Source organism: Eretmochelys imbricata, chromosome 2 (assembly GCF_965152235.1).
Source record: "Eretmochelys imbricata isolate rEreImb1 chromosome 2, rEreImb1.hap1, whole genome shotgun sequence".
Taxonomy (NCBI): domain Eukaryota; kingdom Metazoa; phylum Chordata; order Testudines; family Cheloniidae; genus Eretmochelys; species Eretmochelys imbricata.
In genome coordinates, this window is record NC_135573.1 from 265,757,164 (window position 1) to 265,777,623 (window position 20,460).

At 60.2% G+C, this 20,460-nt stretch overlaps 1 protein-coding gene across 1 annotated transcript in view; it reads left to right on the forward strand.

The window, feature by feature from the left end:
• Nucleotides 1–11,668, forward strand: part of MYO1G (myosin IG) — a 74,533-nt gene extending 62,865 nt beyond the window's left edge. The window contains exon 22 of the mRNA XM_077808508.1: nucleotides 9,613–11,668. Coding sequence (XP_077664634.1) covers nucleotides 9,613–9,769 — 157 coding nt within the window. The 3' untranslated portion in view covers nucleotides 9,770–11,668. The remainder of the gene's footprint in view (nucleotides 1–9,612) is intronic.
• Nucleotides 11,669–20,460: the final 8,792 nt, after the last annotated feature.

A 20,460-nucleotide genomic window follows, 5' to 3' on the forward strand; every position in this document is an offset into this window, starting at 1 on the left:
AAGGGGTTCCTGTACCGAGAATGGGCTCCCACAAGGGAAGTAGAGTCCTGTGGGATCAGGAGGCAGCTGGTGGTCCCCCAGAAGTATCGCCGCAAGCTACTGTACCTGGCCCATGACATCCCCCTCTCAGGGCACCAGGGAATCCGACGCACCCGGCAGAGGTTGCTACAGAACTTTTACTGGCCTGGGGTCTTTACCACGGTCCAGCAGTATTGCCGATCCTGTGACCCCTGTCAGAGGGTGGGGAAGGCCCGGGACAAGGGGAAAGCGGCTTTGAGACCTTTGCCCATCATAGAGGAGCCTTTCCAGAAGGTGGCCATGGACATAGTGGGGCCTCTCAGCAAGACGACCCAGTCAGGGAAGAAATACATTCTGGTGGTGGTAGATTTTGCCACCCGCTACCCCGAGGCAGTGCCCTTAGCTTCCATTGAAGCAGACACCGTGGCAGATGCGCTCCTGACTATTTTCAGCCGAATGGGGTTCCCCAAGGAAGTCTTGACAGACCAAGGATCCAACTTCATGTTGGCCCTGCTCCAGTGCTTGTGGGAGAAATGTGGGGTCCAGCACAACTGGGCCTCAGCTTATCACCCCCAGTCCAATGGGCTGGTGGAGAGGTTCAATGGGACACTAAAGATGATGCTGAAAACCTTTATGAACCAGCACCCACAGGATTGGGACAAGTACTTACCTCATCTGCTGTTTGCGTATAGGGAGGTGCCCCAGGAGTCTACCGGATTTTCACCTTTCGAACTGTTATATGGAAGGATAGTGAGGGGCCCCCTGGACCTAATGAGAGACGAATTGGAGGGGAAGGCCACTCCCGATGGAGAGTCAGTGGTGGAGTATGTCCTGATCTTCCAAGAGAGACTTGCTGAACTCATGGGGCAGGCCAGGGAGAATCTGGCCAGAGCCCAGAGGAAGCAGGAGGTCTGGTATGACCGCACGGTGCGGGCCCGCACCTACACCACCGGGGATCAGGTGATGGTTCTCATCCCTGTGAGAAAGAACAAACTACAGGCCGCCTGGGAGGGCCCTTTCAAGGTTGTCAAGCAGCTAAACGAGGTAAACTATGTGGTGGAGCTGTCGAACCGGGCGCACCACCGCCGGGTGTACCATGTGAATATGATGAAGCCATATTATGCCAGGGGGAATGTGGTGTTGGCCGTGTGTGGACATTGGGAGGAGCAGGGAGATGACCCTTTAGTCGATCTGTTCCCTGGGACCAGAGCTGGTTCCCCCCTGGAAACAATTCCCCTCTCGGATCAGCTAACCCCTGCCCAGCAAGCTGAGGTCAGGGGGGTGCTGCATCCGTACCGACAGCTGTTTTCCAACCGGCCTGGACTCACTAATTTGACTCTCCACCGGGTGCAGAGAGAGTCGCACCCGCCGCTAAGATGCTCCCCCTTCCGAGTCACAGGGAAAACTGCTCAGGACCTGGAAAGAGAGGTCCGGGACATGGTGGCTTTGGGGGTGATCCAGCCATCTGCCAGCCCTTGGGCCTCGCCGGTGGTGCTGGTCCCCAAAAAGGACGGGTTGATCCGGTTCTGTGAGGACTATCGGAAGCTCAATGCCATCACTGTATCTGATGCCTACCCCATGCCCAGGCCTGACGAACTCCTAGACAAATTTGGAGGAGCTCGATACCTTACCACCATGGATCTTACAAAGGGCTACTGGCAAGTGCCGCTGGATGCAGATGCCAGGCTGAAATCAGCCTTTATCATCCCTCTGGGGCTCTGTGAGTTCCTGACCCTGCCTTTCAGCCTCAAGGGAGCGCCAGCCACCTTCCAGCGCCTGGTGGATCAGCTACTGAGGGGGATGGAGAGTTTTGCTGTGGCGTATATTGATGACATCTGTGTCTTTAGCCAGACCTGGGAGGACCACGTGTCCCAGGTTAGAGAAGTGCTGGACCGACTCCAGGGGGCTGGGCTGACCATAAAAGCTGAGAAGTGCAAGGTGGGGATGGCTGAAGTATCTTACCTGGGCCATCGGGTGGGGAGCGGCCACCTAAAGCCGGAACCAGCCAAGGTGGAGGTGATCAGAGACTGGCCCGCTCCTCACACCAAAAAGCAGGTCCAAGCCTTTATTGGGATGGCAGGATACTACCGAAGATTTGTGCCCTGCTTTAGCGCCATAGCCGCCCCCATCACTGAGCTATGCAAGAAGGGGAAGCCAGACAAGGTGGTCTGGAATGAGCAGTGCCAGGAGGCTTTCCGGGCACTGAAGGAGGCTCTGGTCAGTGGCCCAGTTCTGGCAAACCCAGACTTTGACAAGCCCTTTATGGTGTTCACCGACGCCTCAGACATGGGACTGGGGGTGGTGTTAATGCAGGAGGATGAAAAGAGGGAGAGACACCCCATCGTGTACCTGAGCAAGAAGTTGCTACTCCAGGAGCAGACCTACGCGGCCATCGAGAAGGAATGCATGGCCATGGTGTGGGCCCTCAAGAAACTAGGGCCATATCTCTTTGGGCGACACTTCACCGTGTACACCGACCACTCTCCCCTGACCTGGCTACACCAGATGACAGGAGCCAACGCCAAACTCCTGAGGTGGAGCCTGCTGCTGTAGGATTATGACATGGACATGGTCCATGTGAAGGGAAGTGCCAACATGATAGCAGATGTGTTGTCCCCTCTGGCCCCGAACTTCCCCAGGTCACTGGTCAGAGTGACCCCACTCAGTTCAGTCTCGAAGGGGGGAGAGATGGTACGCAGCAGGGAGGGGGAAGTGTTGACCTGGGAATGTGGCAGGGGAGTTTCACTGGGGACGGGAGACCTGAGGGCCTGTAACCTGAGCCAGGAGCGGGAGGGGGAGGTGACACCTCTGCCCGGGAATGTGGACAAAGGCTGCAGGAGAGAGCCTGCTGTGGGGGGTTTGGTTTCAGTTTTGTGCTGGGTGGTGGAACGCAGGGAACCCCAGGGCTGGGGCCTAAGCTCCCTGCCCCCCAGAAGGACTTGACTGAGGGGTCCTGGTTGTACCCACAAGCTCTGTTTTAGGCTGTGTTCCTATTGTCCAATAAACCTTCTGTTTTACTGGCTGGCTGAGAGTCACAGTGAATCCCAGGAAGAGGGGTTCAGGGCCCGGACTCCCCCACACTCCGTGACAGGGGCCCCAGAGGCTAATCAGCTGCCGTGCGCGGGGAGCAGAGGGACGGCAGGTTTTTGAGAGGCCGAGCCAAGAGGGATGTGGCCGGGGGAGGACACTGGCCGTCTCCCCCGGTGTGGCTGAGTGCACTAAGGAGCGTAAGTTTATGTGACAGCAGGGTCTGTAAGGGCGGCCGGGCGACCGTCAGTACATTGCACGAGATGTTTGACCGGAAGGTCTCAGTGGTTTGTGGCTAGGAAAGAGCCAGAAGCGGGCCGATGCCCTCCTGGGTGGGAGCCCTGAGATCCAAGCCCGGCTCCGACGGGGCCCCCTTATGCCCTCTCTTGGGCAGGGAGTTTCAGTTTCCTGATCTGTGAGCTGGGGCTTCCCTGGGACTGGTCAGGCCCCCGCGGCCAGCTGCTGCTGGGGTTCAACGCTCTGTTGTGTCCTCTCCCCTTGGGCCAGCTAGGGCGTACCTGCTGCTCCTAGCATCTCCTCCCTGCCCCCAGGCCTCCTCGGGATCCCCCGTTTGCTGGGTGTCTATGTGCTGGAAGTCCCCACGCACGGCTTAGGTGGGGCCGCCTCAGAGCAGCCTGCGTGGGGAGGAGCTGAGGTGGAGCTGAGCCCTCCGGGACAAGCCAAGATCAAAGCCCCTGATCTCACTCTCTCCAGCGCACAGCTGTGTGAGTCTGCAGCTCAGGACGCTGTCCTGAGCCCTCCTGCCCCTTCAGGCACAGCGGGATCCACTCCCTGAGGTGCCAGCACCAGGATCTGCCCACTCCCAGCCCTTCTGAGTGCAGTGGGATCCACCCCCATGCACTAACGCCGGGATCTGCCCAGTGTGTGGGCGGCCGGGGGGGCCTGGCCCAGGCTGTTCTCCGTGGGTTCTTGTCCCGCTCCCCTCGCTGCGCGGTCTGGGTTCATGGCTGACGTTCCTCCACGTTCCTCCTCCTCCCCCTACGGCCCAGGAGCCAGATCCCCGGCCGAGCGCGCCGCTGGGTGCAGCCCGATCCCTGAAGCCGCAGCTCGCCCCGGGGAGACTGCTGCGAGCTGCCTTTCCTCCCTCCGCTGGCTGGGTTATAAATAGGGCTGCCTCGGCAGCCGCCCGACCAGCTGCCCTGTCCCCGCAGCGTCGAAGAAACGGCCCCTTTGTTTCCCGGCCAGCTCCCCCAGTGCCAGTGAGTAGCCATGTGAGCCGCCCGGGGCAATGGCCTCCATGGCACCAGCTCATGGCTTCCTGCCCTGCTCCCTGGAGGGGCTGCCAGGCCAGAGAGAGGGGGCAGGAAGCCATGGCACTTCCAAGACGGGGCGGGGAGGAATGTGGAGCTAAGAACCCAGGGAGATTTGGGGGGGGCCTGATATCCAGGCGACGCCTGTGATGAGGGGGCTGGCACTGCCCTAGGGGAACGCCGGGGGACATCCCGCAGGGGCCAGTGTCGATTAGCCCTTTCCTGCCCCCGCTGAGCTGATGCCGTCGTGAGCCATTGCCCCAGGGACAGTGCCCCGGCACTCTGGCTCTCGGGATCAAAGGCGTGGGGCAGGAGCCCTTCCCCCACCATTCCTAGCCCCTCGTCCGATCCCAGCCAGCCAGAAGGGGCCTTGGCACAGCTATTGGTGCCAGGGCTTGGTTCCCCGCTCTGAAAGGACACACGCGACCTGCGGGTCACAGCCGGGGTCCAGGGTTGTTCTCCAGGTGGCAGCATGTGGGCTCACAAAAGCGACAGCTGTCAGGCCGGCTTGCACGGCGGGGTGGGGGGGAGGCAAGGCCTGGCCCCGGGGAACGTGCTCAGAGATGGATGAGTGACTCAAAGCCCTGAGCCCAACCGCTCCTCTCCCCACCAGCCCCTCACTAGATGGTCAGAACAGTCCCGTCTCGGGCCCACGTGGAGAGTGGGGGCCCGTCGTCCGCATGGGGCACGGTGCTGTCGTGCTGCTTGGGACGCTTCCGGGCCCAGGCGGAGTAACTGGGGCCTTTCAGGTTTAGCTCACGGTGCCTTGGCTGCCCCATGTACACAAGGCCTAAGAGATCCTTCCAGGTGGTTTATCTGGCCCTGAGTGCGTCACCTGGTTTGGAAGGGCACGGCTAGACTGCAGTCCCGGGGCGTGATTGCAGCTTGTGTAGACACACCAGAGCTAGCTCGCGCGAGTAACGAGCACGGAGTCACTGCCCGGTGCTCCAGGCAGGCCACACGCTGCTCCGCTCCCCGCACGAGCTCGCCGGGGCCTGTCACCATGAGCGGCCCTCACGCCCTGCCAGGGTGGCGCAGATGGCCCCTCGAGGCTTGCAGTCCTGCACCGAGTCTGGCCAGAGCTCCCCGCAGCTGCTCCCCAGGCAAGGGGGAGTCAAAGCAGCCGCCTGGATGCGGTTGGGGGTTGCGAAACATGGTGACGTGAGGGTGCTGGAGGGTTTGTGTCAGGGGCCGTCAGTTAGCCTGTGTGTGCGGAGCTCTCTGGCAGCCGGACACGGACGCCCTCGCTCACACGGGGGGCTTGTGCTCTAGGACCGCTGGGCCTCCATCCACTCGAACTCAGGTGGGGCACCCTGGCCGTCAGTGGTGCTCCACCAGCTCAGCAAAGACACACTCAGGCCCTGTGTCTTTTCGGGGAGAGCTGGACTCCACGGACACCCTTCCTACGGACTCAGCTTCGTGTGGGTCACCCCTGGTTCTTGAAGGCGAGCCAGGGGCCTAGCTGGGCTTGGGGTGGAAGGGTTGCAGGAGGGAGCTCTGACTAGAGCCTGGGCTCTGAAACCCCCTGTGGGGGCGGGTCTCAGAGGCCAGGCTCCAGCCGTCTATATGGCTAGTCTTAGCTCCGCGAGCCTGAGTCAGTTGGGCTGTGCTCTGAGACCCGGTGCCGTGGGTTTTTCTTTGCAATGGAGACGTACCCCCCACCCATCTGTGCCTACCCTTCCCCAACCCCCTGTGCCTCCCTTGGTAGCCTGTACTGCACCATGCCCTCCCTTCCCCATTCTTGGCAGTCCACTGCCTCCCCTCCATGCTCCCTTGCCTGCTTCCCTCTGCCAGAGTCCGCTGGGAGCTGTATGCTGCTGGGACAGTAACATGCTCAATTGGCCAGGTCTTCCTTGTGCCAGAGTGGAGGGGCCAGGCTCACACACCTCCTCTCATACCCCTGCTCTGATGAGGGGTAGGAGACGTATTCGTCATGCTAGCCCCAGCAAACACACTAAAAGGCCATTGCTTTGCAGCAAGGCCAAAAAAACCAGCCAGCCCTGGAGGCCAGGCTGTTGTGGAGCTATGATCACTCTTTCTTAGACACACACACACACACCCCACCCCCTTTCAGATGTGTTTTTCTCAAAACATCCCAGAGAAATTCTACGGTTACATGAGCAGGAGCACATGAGAGGTCAGGGGGTTCTGATTCTTTCCCAGGAAAGGAAGGGTGGAGTTCCTAGTGCATCTCCTCATGCCAAGCTGGGTTTGTCCTTCATTACGGACTGGCTGCATAGCACTGGGGCGGCTCTACCCATTGTAGAGGCCTGACGATAGAGCTGTGAAAGGCTGTAAACAGCTTTATTTTTGCAGTAATTATTGGGACATAAGTACAGGAACAGATTGTCACGGTGTCCCCGGGCGATGCTCTGGAACTGCTCCCTACAAAGCCAGTCAGGACCCTGGGGAAGTCTCCTCTCTGGGAGCAGCCTGTCTCCAGGGCAAACAGCTCACACAGCTTCCACCTTCCTGGGTCTGACCTCGGAGCATTCAGCATCCTCTGCCCCTCTGTGCGCTTCCCACAGCGAGTCCGCCCAGGCGGGGTCCTGGGGAAGCCAGAGGGTCCTGCCCCGCAACTCCGCAGTCAGATGGGACTCTCAGCCAGCCAGTAACACAGAAGGTTTATTAGACAACAGGAACATGGTCTAAACCAGAGCTTGTAGGTACAGAGAACAGGACCCCTCAGCCGGGTCCATTTGGGGAGCCATGAGCCAGACAGCCACATCTGCCCTTCACTCCTCGTCCCCAGCCAGCCCAAACTGACTCACCCTCCAGCCCCTCCTCCTCTGGGCTTTGTCCCTTTCCCAGATCAGGAAGTCATCTGATTCCTTTGTTCTCCAATCCTTTAGCTCTCACCTTTGCAGAGGAGGGGCCCAGGCCATCAGTTGCCAGGAGGCAGGGTGTCGGCCATTTTCTCCCTAGACAGCCTCACACTTCCCTGTAAGGCTCTGCAACAATCACACAGCTTATCCCACCACCTAGAGACTTAAGAAATGCAGAGGGGAAACTGAGGCACCCATACAGTATTCAGAGAAAACATTAAGAACAGTCCCACTTTGTCACACAGATAAAGTTATAATCTGTTTCCCGTGGGGATTTTGGAATCATAAGATCTTTGTACATTATAACCAGGCTTGGGAGGGTTAGATTTTTATTGGTATGTGTCCATTTCACCCTAAAACACACAAGCCAACGTCCAAAATCTTTCCATTGGTAATAGTAGGCAAAGTAAGAAAAATCTGCTGGAGAACTGAGCAGGGTTTGATTTAAGGCTTTTTACTTGGTATATTTTGGCGTGTGATGTTGACAGGTTGTGTTTGAATGGTTATAGAACTTGAATGTTTTGAATCTCAGCACCTACAGTCATTAACCAATTATTGTCTAGACCCCCCCCCCTTTGCCTGATCTTCCCTCGCAATTTCCCACAGCTGTGAACATTTAAATCAATACAACAAAATGCTTAAAATCAAACACTGATATTATCCATCAAAATGATAAAAAACAACAATCAAATTCTGCCGAGCCTCATTCTAACCCTATCAGCCGGCTCATTGGCAGGATTTCAGCCAGGCTTGGAATAATATTGTCTGTTGAAGGTCTCTGCTCTCCCGAGGGGGTTTCCGTTGGGGGAAAGGTCTGTCCCCTTCCCTTCCCGTGTGTGGTTTCAGACACAGCATTACCTCTCGGCTCTCCTGCACCTCTGTCCCCCATCGTTTATCCTTTGCTGGATTGTAGCCACACAGCCACCTCCTTGCTTACTGCAGATTAAAAAGCACAGAGCCTCCTCCTGAGCTGGTATAAATCCACCACTGAAATTGATGGAGCCACACCCGTTTATACCAGCTGTGGACCAGGACCCCAAATTTCTGAGCTGGATTTTGAGCCCTGGGAAGTTTCAGGGCGCTTAGGGGCAGGATTTTGGTTAGAAGGGGCCATTTTCAATAGAACCTGAACTACCCCCATGTGTGCATCTGGCCCTTACACGCCGTTGGCGCAGATTCCAACTGTGTAGCAATGGGAGATAGTTCAAAGCACTGACGTGTGTCCTTGGAGTGACCTGCTGCGGATGGAGGAGGAGGCGTGTGTTCTGGGACCCCATCTAATGCCCTAGGCACAGCCCCAGGGACTGATGTTTGACAGGCGAGAACTCTGCAGACACCAGTTCCTCCCCACCGCGCTTTAAGAACAGGAGCAAGTGCTGGTACAACAAGGTCCCAACAGAGAGACCTGGGTTAATTTCCCAGCTCTGGGCCCATCAGCCTAGATCCTCCAGTGAAATCAGTGGAAGTTCGGAGCCAGGCCTGTGCTTCTCCGGGTCAGGTGGGAGCTGGTGGCACAAGATTAGGCATCAAGAGTCTTGAATTCTGTGTTCAGCTGGGCCCCGGACTTGCTGTGTGGCCTTGGGCAAGGCCTGAGGGACCTTCCCCAGTTCTCCCTGCTATTGTGAGAGAGGTCCGAGCATTGGACTGGGAGCCAGCAGAGCCCAAGTTCTAATCCTATCACTAGCAGTGGGTCTGGGGCCTTGGGCCCGTCACTGAACCCCTCCATGCCTCAGTTTCCCCAGCTGTACCTTCCCTTGCAAGCACATGCAAGGTGCGCAAAGGCAGGAAGCGCCTAATGGCCTGTCTCCACAGCGCAGCAAAGCTGACCCTGTCCATGCGACCGAGGTACCTTTCCGAGGGGCTACGCAGGGCAGTCAGCCCGCCCATCGGAGCACTTCAGAGCCCGCTGAGGTGCTTTGCCAGCACCATGCGGACAAGCCCTGAGAGTGACTCAGGATTCACTAGAGGTGCCCACCGGCGGGAACACGGTTAACCATGGCAGGCTAGAAATGGGAGCAGGACAATTAACACCCACCGTGTGAAGCTCACACATCCCGGTTGTGTCAGTCTGGCAGGTGCCACGTGCGGCAGGCTGGGCTGTCAAACAGGCTGCCGCCTTCATTCCCTGCTAAAAGAACAGCGGCAGAGGCCCGAGCCAGCCCTGCCCTGGCAAACGGAAGCACGGCAGCCATGGCCTTGCCGAAGGGGGATCTTAGGCCCGGCTCCTCAAAGGTATTTAGGCTCCTAGCTCCCACTGGAATCAACAGAGCTGGGCCGTAGCCACGGCTGTCGCTGCGCTCGTGCACAGGTTTCACATCAGTGCAGTGCGCTGGCACGGGTGTCCTCCACACACACGCGCCCTCGTGCTCCTGGGCACGAGAACCACCCCTGCCGACCTGTGATGCTCACTCGGCAAACCCTTGCTGCCGGGCGCTGAGCCCTGCTGACCCGCTCTCTCTCTTCCCCCCCAGGACGAAGCGCGAGCTGCAGGTGCGTGTGTCGGACTGCATCCAGCTGAGCCTGCGCGGGAGGAAGAGGCTGGTTGCCGTGCAGACGCGCCATGAACTGGCCTTCCCCGACTTCGGCAAGAGCCGGGACGGCTTTGTGCTTTACTGTCCCAGGAGATGAGTCAGGGCCCCCCGGCGGGTCCTGGCTGGACGGCGCGGGGGAGGGTCTGCTTGGCTCCGAACCCAGACCCGCCTTTCCCCGCCGGGAGGAGCTGGGACGCAGGGCCCTGCTCAGCATCGGGCCTCCCTTCCTTTGGTTTTTCGCTAGGATTTTGTAACCTTTTATTAAGTGAGTTCATTGCTGTGGACGGAGCCAGCCGGAGCCCGGAGCCCGCTAGCCCCAGAGGGCAGCAGCATCCCTGGGCCCCCCCCACCCTGCCTGCTGCCTATGGGCCCCGCTCCAGACACACCACCAGGGTGACGGCCTGCAGGGCCCATGTAGCTCAAAACCCACAGCCCAGATATGCATGAACCGCAGTGAGGCTCGTACCAGACACGCAGCTTGGAATGGGGGACACAGAGGCTCCGGGAGCAGCTTTGCAAGGAGCACCCCAGAGACATGCCCGAGTCACTGTCCAGGCTGCAGCGGAAGGGCGCACGGGCAGCCCCAAGGTGGGGAGAGAGAGTCACCCAGGCCGGCCCCCCAGGAAAGCCCCTCTCTGCATCACCCAGGCAGCCCTTGTCTCCCAGTTCAAGCCTGTAGCACTGCTGAGGTGGAATTGATCCATAGCCGCTGCCACCATGTAGGCCAATCAGCACCTACAGCCGTGATGTTTGCAGGGGGTGCTGTCTGGGGGGGATAGGGCTGAGCCCCCCACAACTGCTAGAGGCTCTGCCCTCGCATAGCATGAAGCCAGCATCCCCGGGCTCCTCTCCTCGGTGGCCCTCTGGGCTGCTGGCTCAGGGAATGATGCCCTCACCCTCTCTCCTCCATGGGTTCCCCTGACGCTGTGGCCCCTGGGTTCCCCGCTCACCAGCTGCTCCTTTAGCAGCTCTTCTGTCCCCTCTGTTGGCAGCTGCCCCGGCTCTCTCCTCTTCCCCCTCTTTGCTGACTCCCCACCCCCAATCTTTTGCCACCTGCCTGCTCCCACCTCCCCGAGGTTTCCTCAGCCAGCCCCTGTGCTGAGCTCGTGGTCTTCCCACCCAACCCTCCTCTCGCGGCTGCCCCAACCGGCCCTTCTCAGAACTCCTTGCCCCCTGGCCTGCTCTCCTCCGGCTCTTCCTAAGTCCTGTCCTTCGTCTCCGAATCCCTCCAATCCATCCTCCCCCCTCCCTCACAACCACTGCTCCCCGGTCACCTATCTCCACTGCCACAGGCTGCTCCTCTCCCCACATCCTCCCCACATCACCCCCACCCTGTCCATCCAACATGCAGGAGCCAAGATCTCCCCGTCCCCCACTCCCACTCCCATTCATTCTGCTTCTTTTTACCCTCTCCTTTCACTGCTCCCATGATCAGCCCCTTCTCCCATCCCTGGCTTCACACCTTCAGCCGCTTTCAGAGCAGCCCTCAGTCCTGCATTCACCAAGCACCTCCTCCTTCCACTCCCTCCATGTATAGGAGATAGGAAGGAATGTCCCTTCCCTGAGCAGAGGGAGGACTCTTATATCCCAATCCCCTTCCCAGCGTGCATTGCTGCCAGGCCTACAATTCCTATCAGTTCGGGGAACTACACCTCCCAGAATTCTCTTGTTCTGGGCTGAGTCCTTAAAGGGCCACCAACACATCTCAACCTCCACTTTTCCCATGAGGCTCCTCTGCTGATCTCCTGACTGTGCACCCCCCCCCCCCAACACACCCCTTCTCGTGTTTGAAGATTTGCCCCAAGGGTTGTCTTTGGGTAGGATTGTAAACTCTTCTGAGCACTGACCTTTCTTACAGCCCCAGGCATGCTTCGGCTGCTCTAGAAATGATAAGGCCAGTACAGATAACGGGCCCCACAGGCTTCAGGAGCTCTTCGCAGCAAGGAAATGCCAACAACGCTGTACAGTTTGTGAATAAAAGAGCTGTGTTTTCCTGGGTGCGGCTGGTGTGAGCTTTCCTGGATCAGGGCCATGCTCCAGAGGGTCCTAGTGGAAGCCAGGCAGGGCTGGTTATTGATTGATTCCCACAGAAATAGGCACCCATCCACAGGCACCCATCCGGTCCTGGTCAGACCCGGTGGCCCATGCCCTAGGATCGTAGGAAGGGTGTGGCAGAGCCAGAAAGACCCCTGGGGCTGTTGCAATGAGCAATGTCTAGTAACAGAGCAGCCTCTGGGGCTGGGGGCTGGGTGGTCCGTCATGTGAACTGATACCACACTTCCACCTCCTTCCGCAGAGCCCTGGGCTTCTCCCACCCATGCACCCTGCCGCAGCATCTGCCTGGAGACTCCCCATGCGGCTGCCCTCAAGCCTGATCACCAGTCAGATATCAACACCCACCCACATGCCAGCTTGGTGCTGCAGGCTCTGAGAAGGAAGGGAGCAAGCCGGCCAGATAGGCTAGTGCAGGTTCCATCACAGCACGTGATCTGCTACCATCGACACGAGCCCAGGGCCCGGACTCTGCTCTCAGTCACATGCGGGAAAATCCAGCATCTCTGCAGACTGTACTGTATCAGAATCCAGCCCGATGGCCCTGATTTGAAATGCCTGAATGGTCTGGGCTCCTGCAAGTGCTGCGGTAACGGAGAATCCTCTGCGTGCAAGGTCACCTGCGGGTCTCAGCGACCTGTGTGGAGCTCCGGTGCTCTGAGGTCCCTGTAAGCTGCGTGGCCACTCAGCAGCCTATAAAGCACCATGCAGGCGCTCAGAGAATCCGCATAGCCGGGGGAGGGGGGCCCCTCCCCCAGCCCCAACTCAGCCCCGGACCTGCCACAGCTGGGGGAGGGGTGGCCCGGACCTGCCGCAGCCAAGGCTCCCCTCCCCCGGCCTCAACTCAACCCCGGAGCTGCCACGGCACGGAGAGGTGACTCTCCCCCACAGCCAAGGTCCTGCTGCAGGGAGAAAGTTTGGGGTGTGGAGAGGGTTCAGGGTACGGGGTCCCGGCGATGCTTACCGCGGCTCCCGGAAGCAGTCGCCAGGTCTCTGCAGCCCCTAGGCACGTGGGCGATTAGGGAGGCTCCACACACTGCCCTTGCGCCCGCAGGCACCGCCCCCGCAGCTCCCACTGGTCGCAGTTCCCAGCCATTGGGAGCTGCTTACCTGGCACTCGAGGCAGGGGCAGCGCATGGAGCCTCCCTGGTCGCCCATGCATCTAGGGGCTACAGAGACCTGGCGACTGCTTCTGGGAGCCGTGCAGAGCCAAGGCAGGCAGGGAGCCTGCCTTAGCCCCGGGCCCCCGCTGCGCTGCTGACCGGACTTTTAATGGCCTGGTTGGTGGTGCCAACCGGAGCCATCAGGGTCCCTTTTTGACTGGGCATTCCAGTCTCTTTACTGACCTCCTTGAGTCTGTCATGCTAAGGCAGGTTTTCTAACCCTTTAATCATTCTCACAGCTCTTCTCTGAACCTCTCCCACTTATCAACATCCTTCTTGAATTGCGGGCATCAGAACTGGACCCAGGATTGCAGCAGCGGTCGCAGCAGTGCCAAATACAGCAGTAAAATTCCCTCTCCGCTCCTCCTGGCCCTCGAGACCACAAGAGTGAGACCTTTTGCTGCTGCTGTTGGACCGGCCGCCCCACTTCGAGGCTGATCCCAAGGGCCGCTGCAAGTTGGGGTGTGGCCCAGGCTGTGCTGCAGAGCCCCTGATATCTCCAGAATGCTCCGGGAGAGGGACCCCTCATTCCTGCATTACTGAGTCCCAGGGAGGATAGTTCTAACCACAGAGCTCGCCCGTCAGTTTCAGGTGGGCGGTGTCTGAGTTGGCTTGATTATTATTATTTCTTGCTCTGGTTCCAGGCCGGCCTGTGGGGTCCTGGGCTGAGATGGGAGCCAGCTGAGCAGCAGCACCCAGGGGAGCCCTGCAGCCTTCTCCCCTTGCACTGTGACCCCATCAGCTCTCAGCCCACCTGGGGTAGAGCTGGGTCAGTGTTTGGATGGGAGGCCTCCAAGAAATGCTTTGTTGCCTTGAGACGTGGTGTGGGCGGTGCCCTTTCCCCAGTCAGTAGTGAGCCAACAGCCCAGCACAACACTAGAGGGTGCTGTGGTGCTGGGGGGGCCTGTATGAGGGAGATGTTGACCGATCGTGGTTATTATTTGTATTATCGTAGGACCTCAGAGTCCCTGCCACGGACCAGGCCCCCAGCTATTTACTAAAAAGCCTGCAGTGCTTTTGAAGTGTTGGGTTCTCTGGGCCAATTCTGACTTGGGGGATCCCCTCTGCCTCCTGGCAATCCCCCTGCAGAGCTCCTTGGATATGGGATTTCTCTTCACTTCCCATCACGAACTGCTGCGCCATGTTGCCGTGCACCGTCGGACAGCTGCTGTGTTCTGCCCCAGAGGTGGCTGTATTTCAGTGGTGGGTGATAATCCCTGCTCATTCCTTCCTTCACGGGGGAGCTGTGGGGTTATCCTGTGCTGCTGACGTACTCGGAGAGCCCCTCAGATGTGGCACCGGAGCGGGCAAAGTGAGATCAATAACAATGAAGAGCAGGTGAAGGGGCTCCTGTCACCATGCAGTACAAGCCCCAGCCCCTTTCTGCCCGGGGCCACTTCATTGTCTCCCTGGGGCCCGGCTGGTGGAGCACAGGGCCACAAGGAGTCATTCTAGGGGTCCTTGCTGTGTCTTCTCACCTAGAATTGGGAACCCGGCAAAGAGTTAAGCAGAAGGAGTTTGAGATCTAGGCACCAGCTGGTACAAGTAACATCTCCCGATCAAACCCAGGCAAGAGGCTTTTAATAGCCCGCTGTTCCCAGCCGCCCCCCAGCCTGCAGCGAGTCTGCCATTGCCATTTTGCTGCCCCAAAGCACAGGCCCCTGCCACTTGAGCAAAAGGTGCCGTGCGAGGTATTCACACGGGAAAGAGCTCGGTCCTGAGGCACCAGCCGGAGCATCCTGGCTTTTTGCCCAGCTCTCCACTGGGCCAAGGGGAGCGACTCAGCAGGCTCCGGTCGTGCGACTGCCCAACTGCCAGCCCCTAGTCCGGGTGCCTCACAGACCAGCCACCTGCCGCCTCTGCCCCGGGAGGACATGGCCAGCTGCAGCCGAGCTCAGAGGCCTCCTGTCAGACCAGCTCAGATTGCTGGTCCACAAAGGCCACTATCCCCCAGTTGCCACAGCCCATCTCACCGCTGGGCCATACAGCTTGGGATCCGCTTTGGGTCTGTCTACACAGCAGTGAAACGCCCCCGGCTGGCCTGGCTCGGCTGATGGGCTTGCAGGGCTGTAAAACTGTTGTGTAGACATTTAGGCTGGGCCTGGAGCCTGGGCTCTGGGACCCAGCGAGGCAGGAGGATCCCAGAGCCCAGGCTCCAGCATCTATATGGCAGTTTTGAGCCCCACAGCCCGGGCCCCGCGAGTCCGAGGCAGCCTCAGGCATGCAGCAGGGCTTGTAGTCTGGTGGAGATGGACCCTCTGTCAGTCTCACACCAGTAAGACCATTAGTTCAGCTGCCCTGAGCCAGTTACACCGGAGCAGACTGCAGGGCCACCCATGGACAGCCCCTGGTGTCTCACACGAGCTAAGGTTGCTGCTCCGTCCAGATGGGTGTCCCCGATCCTCTCACACCGGAGCAAACACTGGCCCAGCTACGCCGGTATCCTCCCCTCGTGTCGTGCTGGCTCAGAGCTGAGGTCTGGCCAGGCCCCCGGTCGCTCTGACCCCGTGTCGCTGCCAATACCCAGGACTTGATGCGCCACAGGAAAGGGAGGCACTGATGACATTCAGAGCCATCAAAGACACACCCCCCAGTCCCGAGCCAGTCCCCGACTCCCTGGTGGCTGGGGGCGCGTTGCGTGGGGCAGGTGTTTGCTCTGAAGCGCTGGCGATTAGTTCTCCCGGTGCCCCTGGGTCTCACGTTTGCCGAGAGTGTGAGGCCTTCAGCCCCTCCCTGACTCACCTGCCCCAGCCTGGCTCTCAGAGTCCCTCCTTCTCAGAGCGTCTCCAGGACCTTTCCAAGGCTTTCTGCCGTGGGCGCTCATCACTGGGCCCAGCGCTCCGGGGACCTGTCACTGACATCCATGGGCTGCAATGGGCCGTGCCGTTGGCTCCAGCTCTGGTTATCGGCCTTTCTTTATTTCTTCCATGCCTCCCTCTCCCGGCACCTGTTGCTGCTCCATGCTGGGCAGGCACCTTCCCGCAGAGGCAGCCCCAGGCCCTGTGCCCCAGAGTCTCCGGGGAGTTCAGAGCCTTGGACTGGCCCAGGGGTGCAAAGGGCAGCTGGGGACTTGGGCCGAGATTCTGATTCCAGCTCCCTGGGATCCGAGCAGCTAAAGATGGAGAAACCGAGTGGATCCCAGCGAATGCGTCTCTGAAGGGCCGGTGCAGGGCTGCTCCCTACAGTACGTGTACCAGTGTCTTGTCTCGTCAATGGCTGGACAGTTTCAGTGCCCCAGGCTACAACCCGGCTATGTCTGCGCTGCAGGAAGGAGATGTGTGTGCGTGACAGCCGGCGTTGCCAATGGCCAGGGCCAGCTGAGATCAGCACAGACCCTACCGTCGGGAAGCCCAGTGGTCTGATGGTGACCTGTCATTGCTCCACAGCCTGGAGCACAACACCTGCTGAAGCAAGAGCAGCCCCCTAGGAATGCAGGGGGGGTCGCGGTGGTTTAAGCCAATGATGGGATGAAGGGAAAGCCGGGGCTCGCGCGGCTGAGTTGTGATAATGCGTTCTCAGAAAGGCGGAACTCGGAGAAGATCTACCACAGCGACAGTCAGATGATGGACTCCAGTCTCTCTTCACCTTCGCCCGTCCCCCTCGGTGTGGGGCAGAGCAGAGCAATTGGCCTCAGGACTCCTGGGTTCCATTCCCAGCTCCTTGTATTTATGTCCTTGGGCAACTCGCTGGTTCCCTCCCTTAGCAAAGGAGGGAATAATAATAGCTCCGCCCCCAGGTCGATGACCATTGGCGATGTGCTTTGAGATCCTTCTGTGGCGGGGTCTGTGTCCCTGCAAAGTGCTGCGGTTCCCCTCTGCTGGAGCATTCCCTGGCCAGGGATTTGGAGCAGCCATGCGGGTGCAGAGCCGGGTCCTGAAGAATCCAACCCAGGGGCTGAATTTTTCACCCCAGCTACGAGGGCTCCCAAGGTGAGATTCTGGACCCCAATGCTGCAGTCGGGGCTGGACTCCCTGGCACATTCTGCCGCTACAGAATAAGGGAAACGCCGAGCCTTGCTAAGGAGTCGGGCCCATATTTATAGGGTAATTCCCGGCCCAGCTGTGGACACAGAAATCCCCCTCGGCAGGGCCCCATCTCCTTGGCGCGGCACCACTCCCGAAGCAGGAGGCCAGTGGTTTGACTGTTCTGTGGTCAGCCAGCTTACGAGGAAAACCCTTCTCCAGCCACTGAGCACTGGCCGCTGCGTGAGGTCCAGCTCCAGCTCCCCGGCCAGGTGCGCCTGATGGGGTTGAAAGGCAGTGGAGAGCCCGACTGGAGAAGCCTGGCAGCTGCTGACGAGTGTCGACATGGCCGCAGCGGAAACGGATTGCTCTGTTTTAGCACCACTAGCCTCCCGCTCCCCAAAGCTGTGCAAATCCTGCTCCTACCAATGGGCTAAGAAACATCCCCTCCAGGCAGGCAGCTCAAAGCCGAGCCAGCCGGGTCCAAACAGGGCTGCCATGATGGGTCGAAGCCTGCATGAAAGGCGCTGGTCCTAGCCCGCTTCCAGAGGCCACTCCAGAGCCCCAGTTTGGCAGCATAGAATCATAGACTCACAGAAGATTAGGGGGAAGGGACCTCAGGAGGTCGTCTAGTCCAGTCCCCTGCTCAAAGCAGGACCAGCACCCACTAAATCATCTCAGCCAGGGCTTTGTCAAGCCGGGCCTTAAAAACCTCTAAGGAAGGAGATTCCACCACCTCCCTCGGTAACCCATTCCAGTGCTTCCCCACCCTCCAAGTGCCCACAAGACTGGAAGCCCAGTTTGAAAGTGGAGGTTCCCAAGCATCGCGCACTCGCCCAAGGCTAGCGATCAGACACGAGGCTCCCACATGTGGGTGCCGGGCATTAAGCGCTATGGGTCTAGCTCCCCCGCTGTCAGAGCTGTGACCACAGCACGGCTGGACGTACCCGCTGGAGCACGGTGAACGAGAGCCCATGCAGATAGCCCGGCTCCATGCTGCCGCGGCTTCACTGCGATCTTTAGCTGTGCCAGGTGGGCAAAGCAAGCACCGGTCTGCAAACCCATGTGGCAATCACACCTCGGGTAGCTGTGTAGCCCCCCCCCACCCCCCGCCACCCCCCAGCGTGACAGCTCTTATACGGATGCAGAGCTGGCCGCAGTTTAGAGGCCTTAGTCGGAAGCCACGAGAGATTTCATAGACGTATAGTTTAAAAGATCAGCCATTGGCTTTGCCTGAACCCCACTGTACCAAATATCTGGGGGCTGCCAGGGACTGTGCTGTGAAGGGCAGACAGGAGAGGCAGGTGCAGAACTTCAACCTCGAAGGCACAGAATCCTCTTTAAAAGATACCGCGGTATGTAAAACCCAGAACAACTCACCACAGCTGTGTCCGCGTCACGGAACCAGGCGTGGCCTTGATCCATTTCACTGTACAGTCGTGCGCTGGTCTGTTTCACTGCGCCTTGCTGTCTGGTGCCCCAGCGTGTGGTCTGGCTGACGCAGAAATTGCATCTGGCCACTTTACCTCAAAGCTCTTGGGCCCAAAATAGTGATTTTTTTCTTCCTTGAAGCAAGGTGTTGGTTTCCTTACAAAGAGCTATGGATTTGTGAGTGTTACTGGGTGAGGGGAGGGGAGAAGGTTGAAACCCTGCCCTGTAGTGCGGGAGACCCACATACAGACTGGGTGTCCCGGACCAGGGGATGGGCGGTCAGGCCCAGTGGTCAGAGCTGTGGCCAGGAACAGCGCTGAAGCTCAGAGCCAGAGTCGGGAAGCAGGAGTCAGAGCCATGGGGCAAAGCCAGAGTCAGGAACCAAGCAGGGGGTGAGGCTGAGAACGAGGCAGCGCAGGAACGGTCGCAGCAGTGGGCCTAAGCGTGGGGCAGCCGCTGGCCTAGTGCCGCATCCGGGCTCCAGAGCAGGGTTGGGGCCGCCTCTCAGCTGTCACCGAGGGTGTTCGGCTGCAGGCCCTGATGCCGGGCAAGGCAGTGGCGTCAGACTCGGGAAGGTCGTGCTCGAGTCACGCCGGAATGCCCTGGGGAGCCAGAACGGGGTTCCGCCACTTCTGTGGGTCCCAGGCTGGGCGTCTCCTTTCCCTCCCCAGCTGCACCGCATCCGCCAAGCAGGCAGGGCTGGGCCCAGGCAGGGGGCGCTTGGTGGTGGGTCAGCACAGTGGGAGCTGGGGACACTGCAGCTGGGAGCGGGCGGGGGGTCGGCGCACTGGGAGCCGGGGACACTGCAGCTGGGAGCGGGCGGGGGGTCGGCACACTGGGAGCTGGGGACACTGCAGCTGGGAGCGGGCGGGGGGTCGGCGCACTGGGAGCCGGGGACACTGCAGCTGGGAGCGGGCGGGGGGTCGGCGCACTGGGAGCCGGGGACACTGCAGCTGGGAGCGGGCGGGGGGTCGGCGCACTGGGAGCCGGGGACACTGCAGCTGGGAGCGGGCGGGGGGTCGGCGCACTGGGAGCCGGGGACACTGCAGCTGGGAGCGGGCGGGGGGTCGGCGCACTGGGAGCCGGGGACACTGCAGCTGGGAGCGGGCGGGGGGTCGGCGCACTGGGAGCCGGGGACACTGCAGCTGGGAGCGGGCGGGGGGTCGGCGCACTGGGAGCCGGGGACACTGCAGCTGGGAGCGGGCGGGGAGTCGGCGCACTGGGAGCCGGGGACACTGCAGCTGGGAGCGGGCGGGGGGTCGGCGCACTGGGAGCCGGGGACACTGCAGCTGGGAGCGGGCGGGGGGTCGGCGCACTGGGAGCCGGGGACACTGCAGTTAGAGCCAGGCAGTGTCGGGAGTGGGCAGCAGTTCTGCCCAGTCAGCAGAGCCCCCCATGGACAGCAGGAATTGGGCACAGTTAAGGGGGAGGTGGAGACGAGATGGGCTCTGCAGCGAATCACCCCCTGCTCCCTTGGGCCTTCCCCAGCACCCCCTCTGCCCCACCTTCCTCCCAGGTCCCCCTGCTCCCCTCTCATCTCTTCCGGGGCCTCCCTCTGCCCTGGGCTCCAGCCTGTCTCTTCCGAGGTCCCCCGCGCTGCGGCAGAGAGGCGGACGCCGGGGTTACCGTGGAGCTGTGGGCTGGGGGATGCATTGAGGCCCAATCCTCAAAGGCATTTAGGCGCCTGACTCCCTTGGCAGCTCTGGACATCCCAGAGTGTGTCCCGCCCGCCGAGCTCTGCAGAGCACCCGCCAGCGGGAGTTCTGCTCCGAGAGGGCTGGCAGGCCCTGGGCCGGGAGCCAAGCTCTTTGCAGTTGCTTGCGCAGCACCTTGTTGCCTCATCCGGCAGCACTCACCAGCTGTGTGGTCCCTGCTGACAAGGGCAGGGCTGTTACCCAGCAGGCCTAAGACCCGGATCCTAGCCCCAGGGAAAACACAGTGCAGACCAGTGAACTTGCTGTGGTCACCCCCAGGCAGGGGCAGGGCTTTCTCCTCACCCAGCTACCCCGCAGTGAATACATGGCCAGGGAGAGCTGTCGGGCCCGCTGCTGCCCTTGCCCTTCTGTTCCTCATCCGCCTCCCTCGGTTTCGCTCCCTCTTTCCTGTCTCTCAGTGTGGCTTCTGCTCTCCCCTCTACGTTCCCTCCCTGCCGCAGCTCCCGACTCCCATCTCTGCGTGGT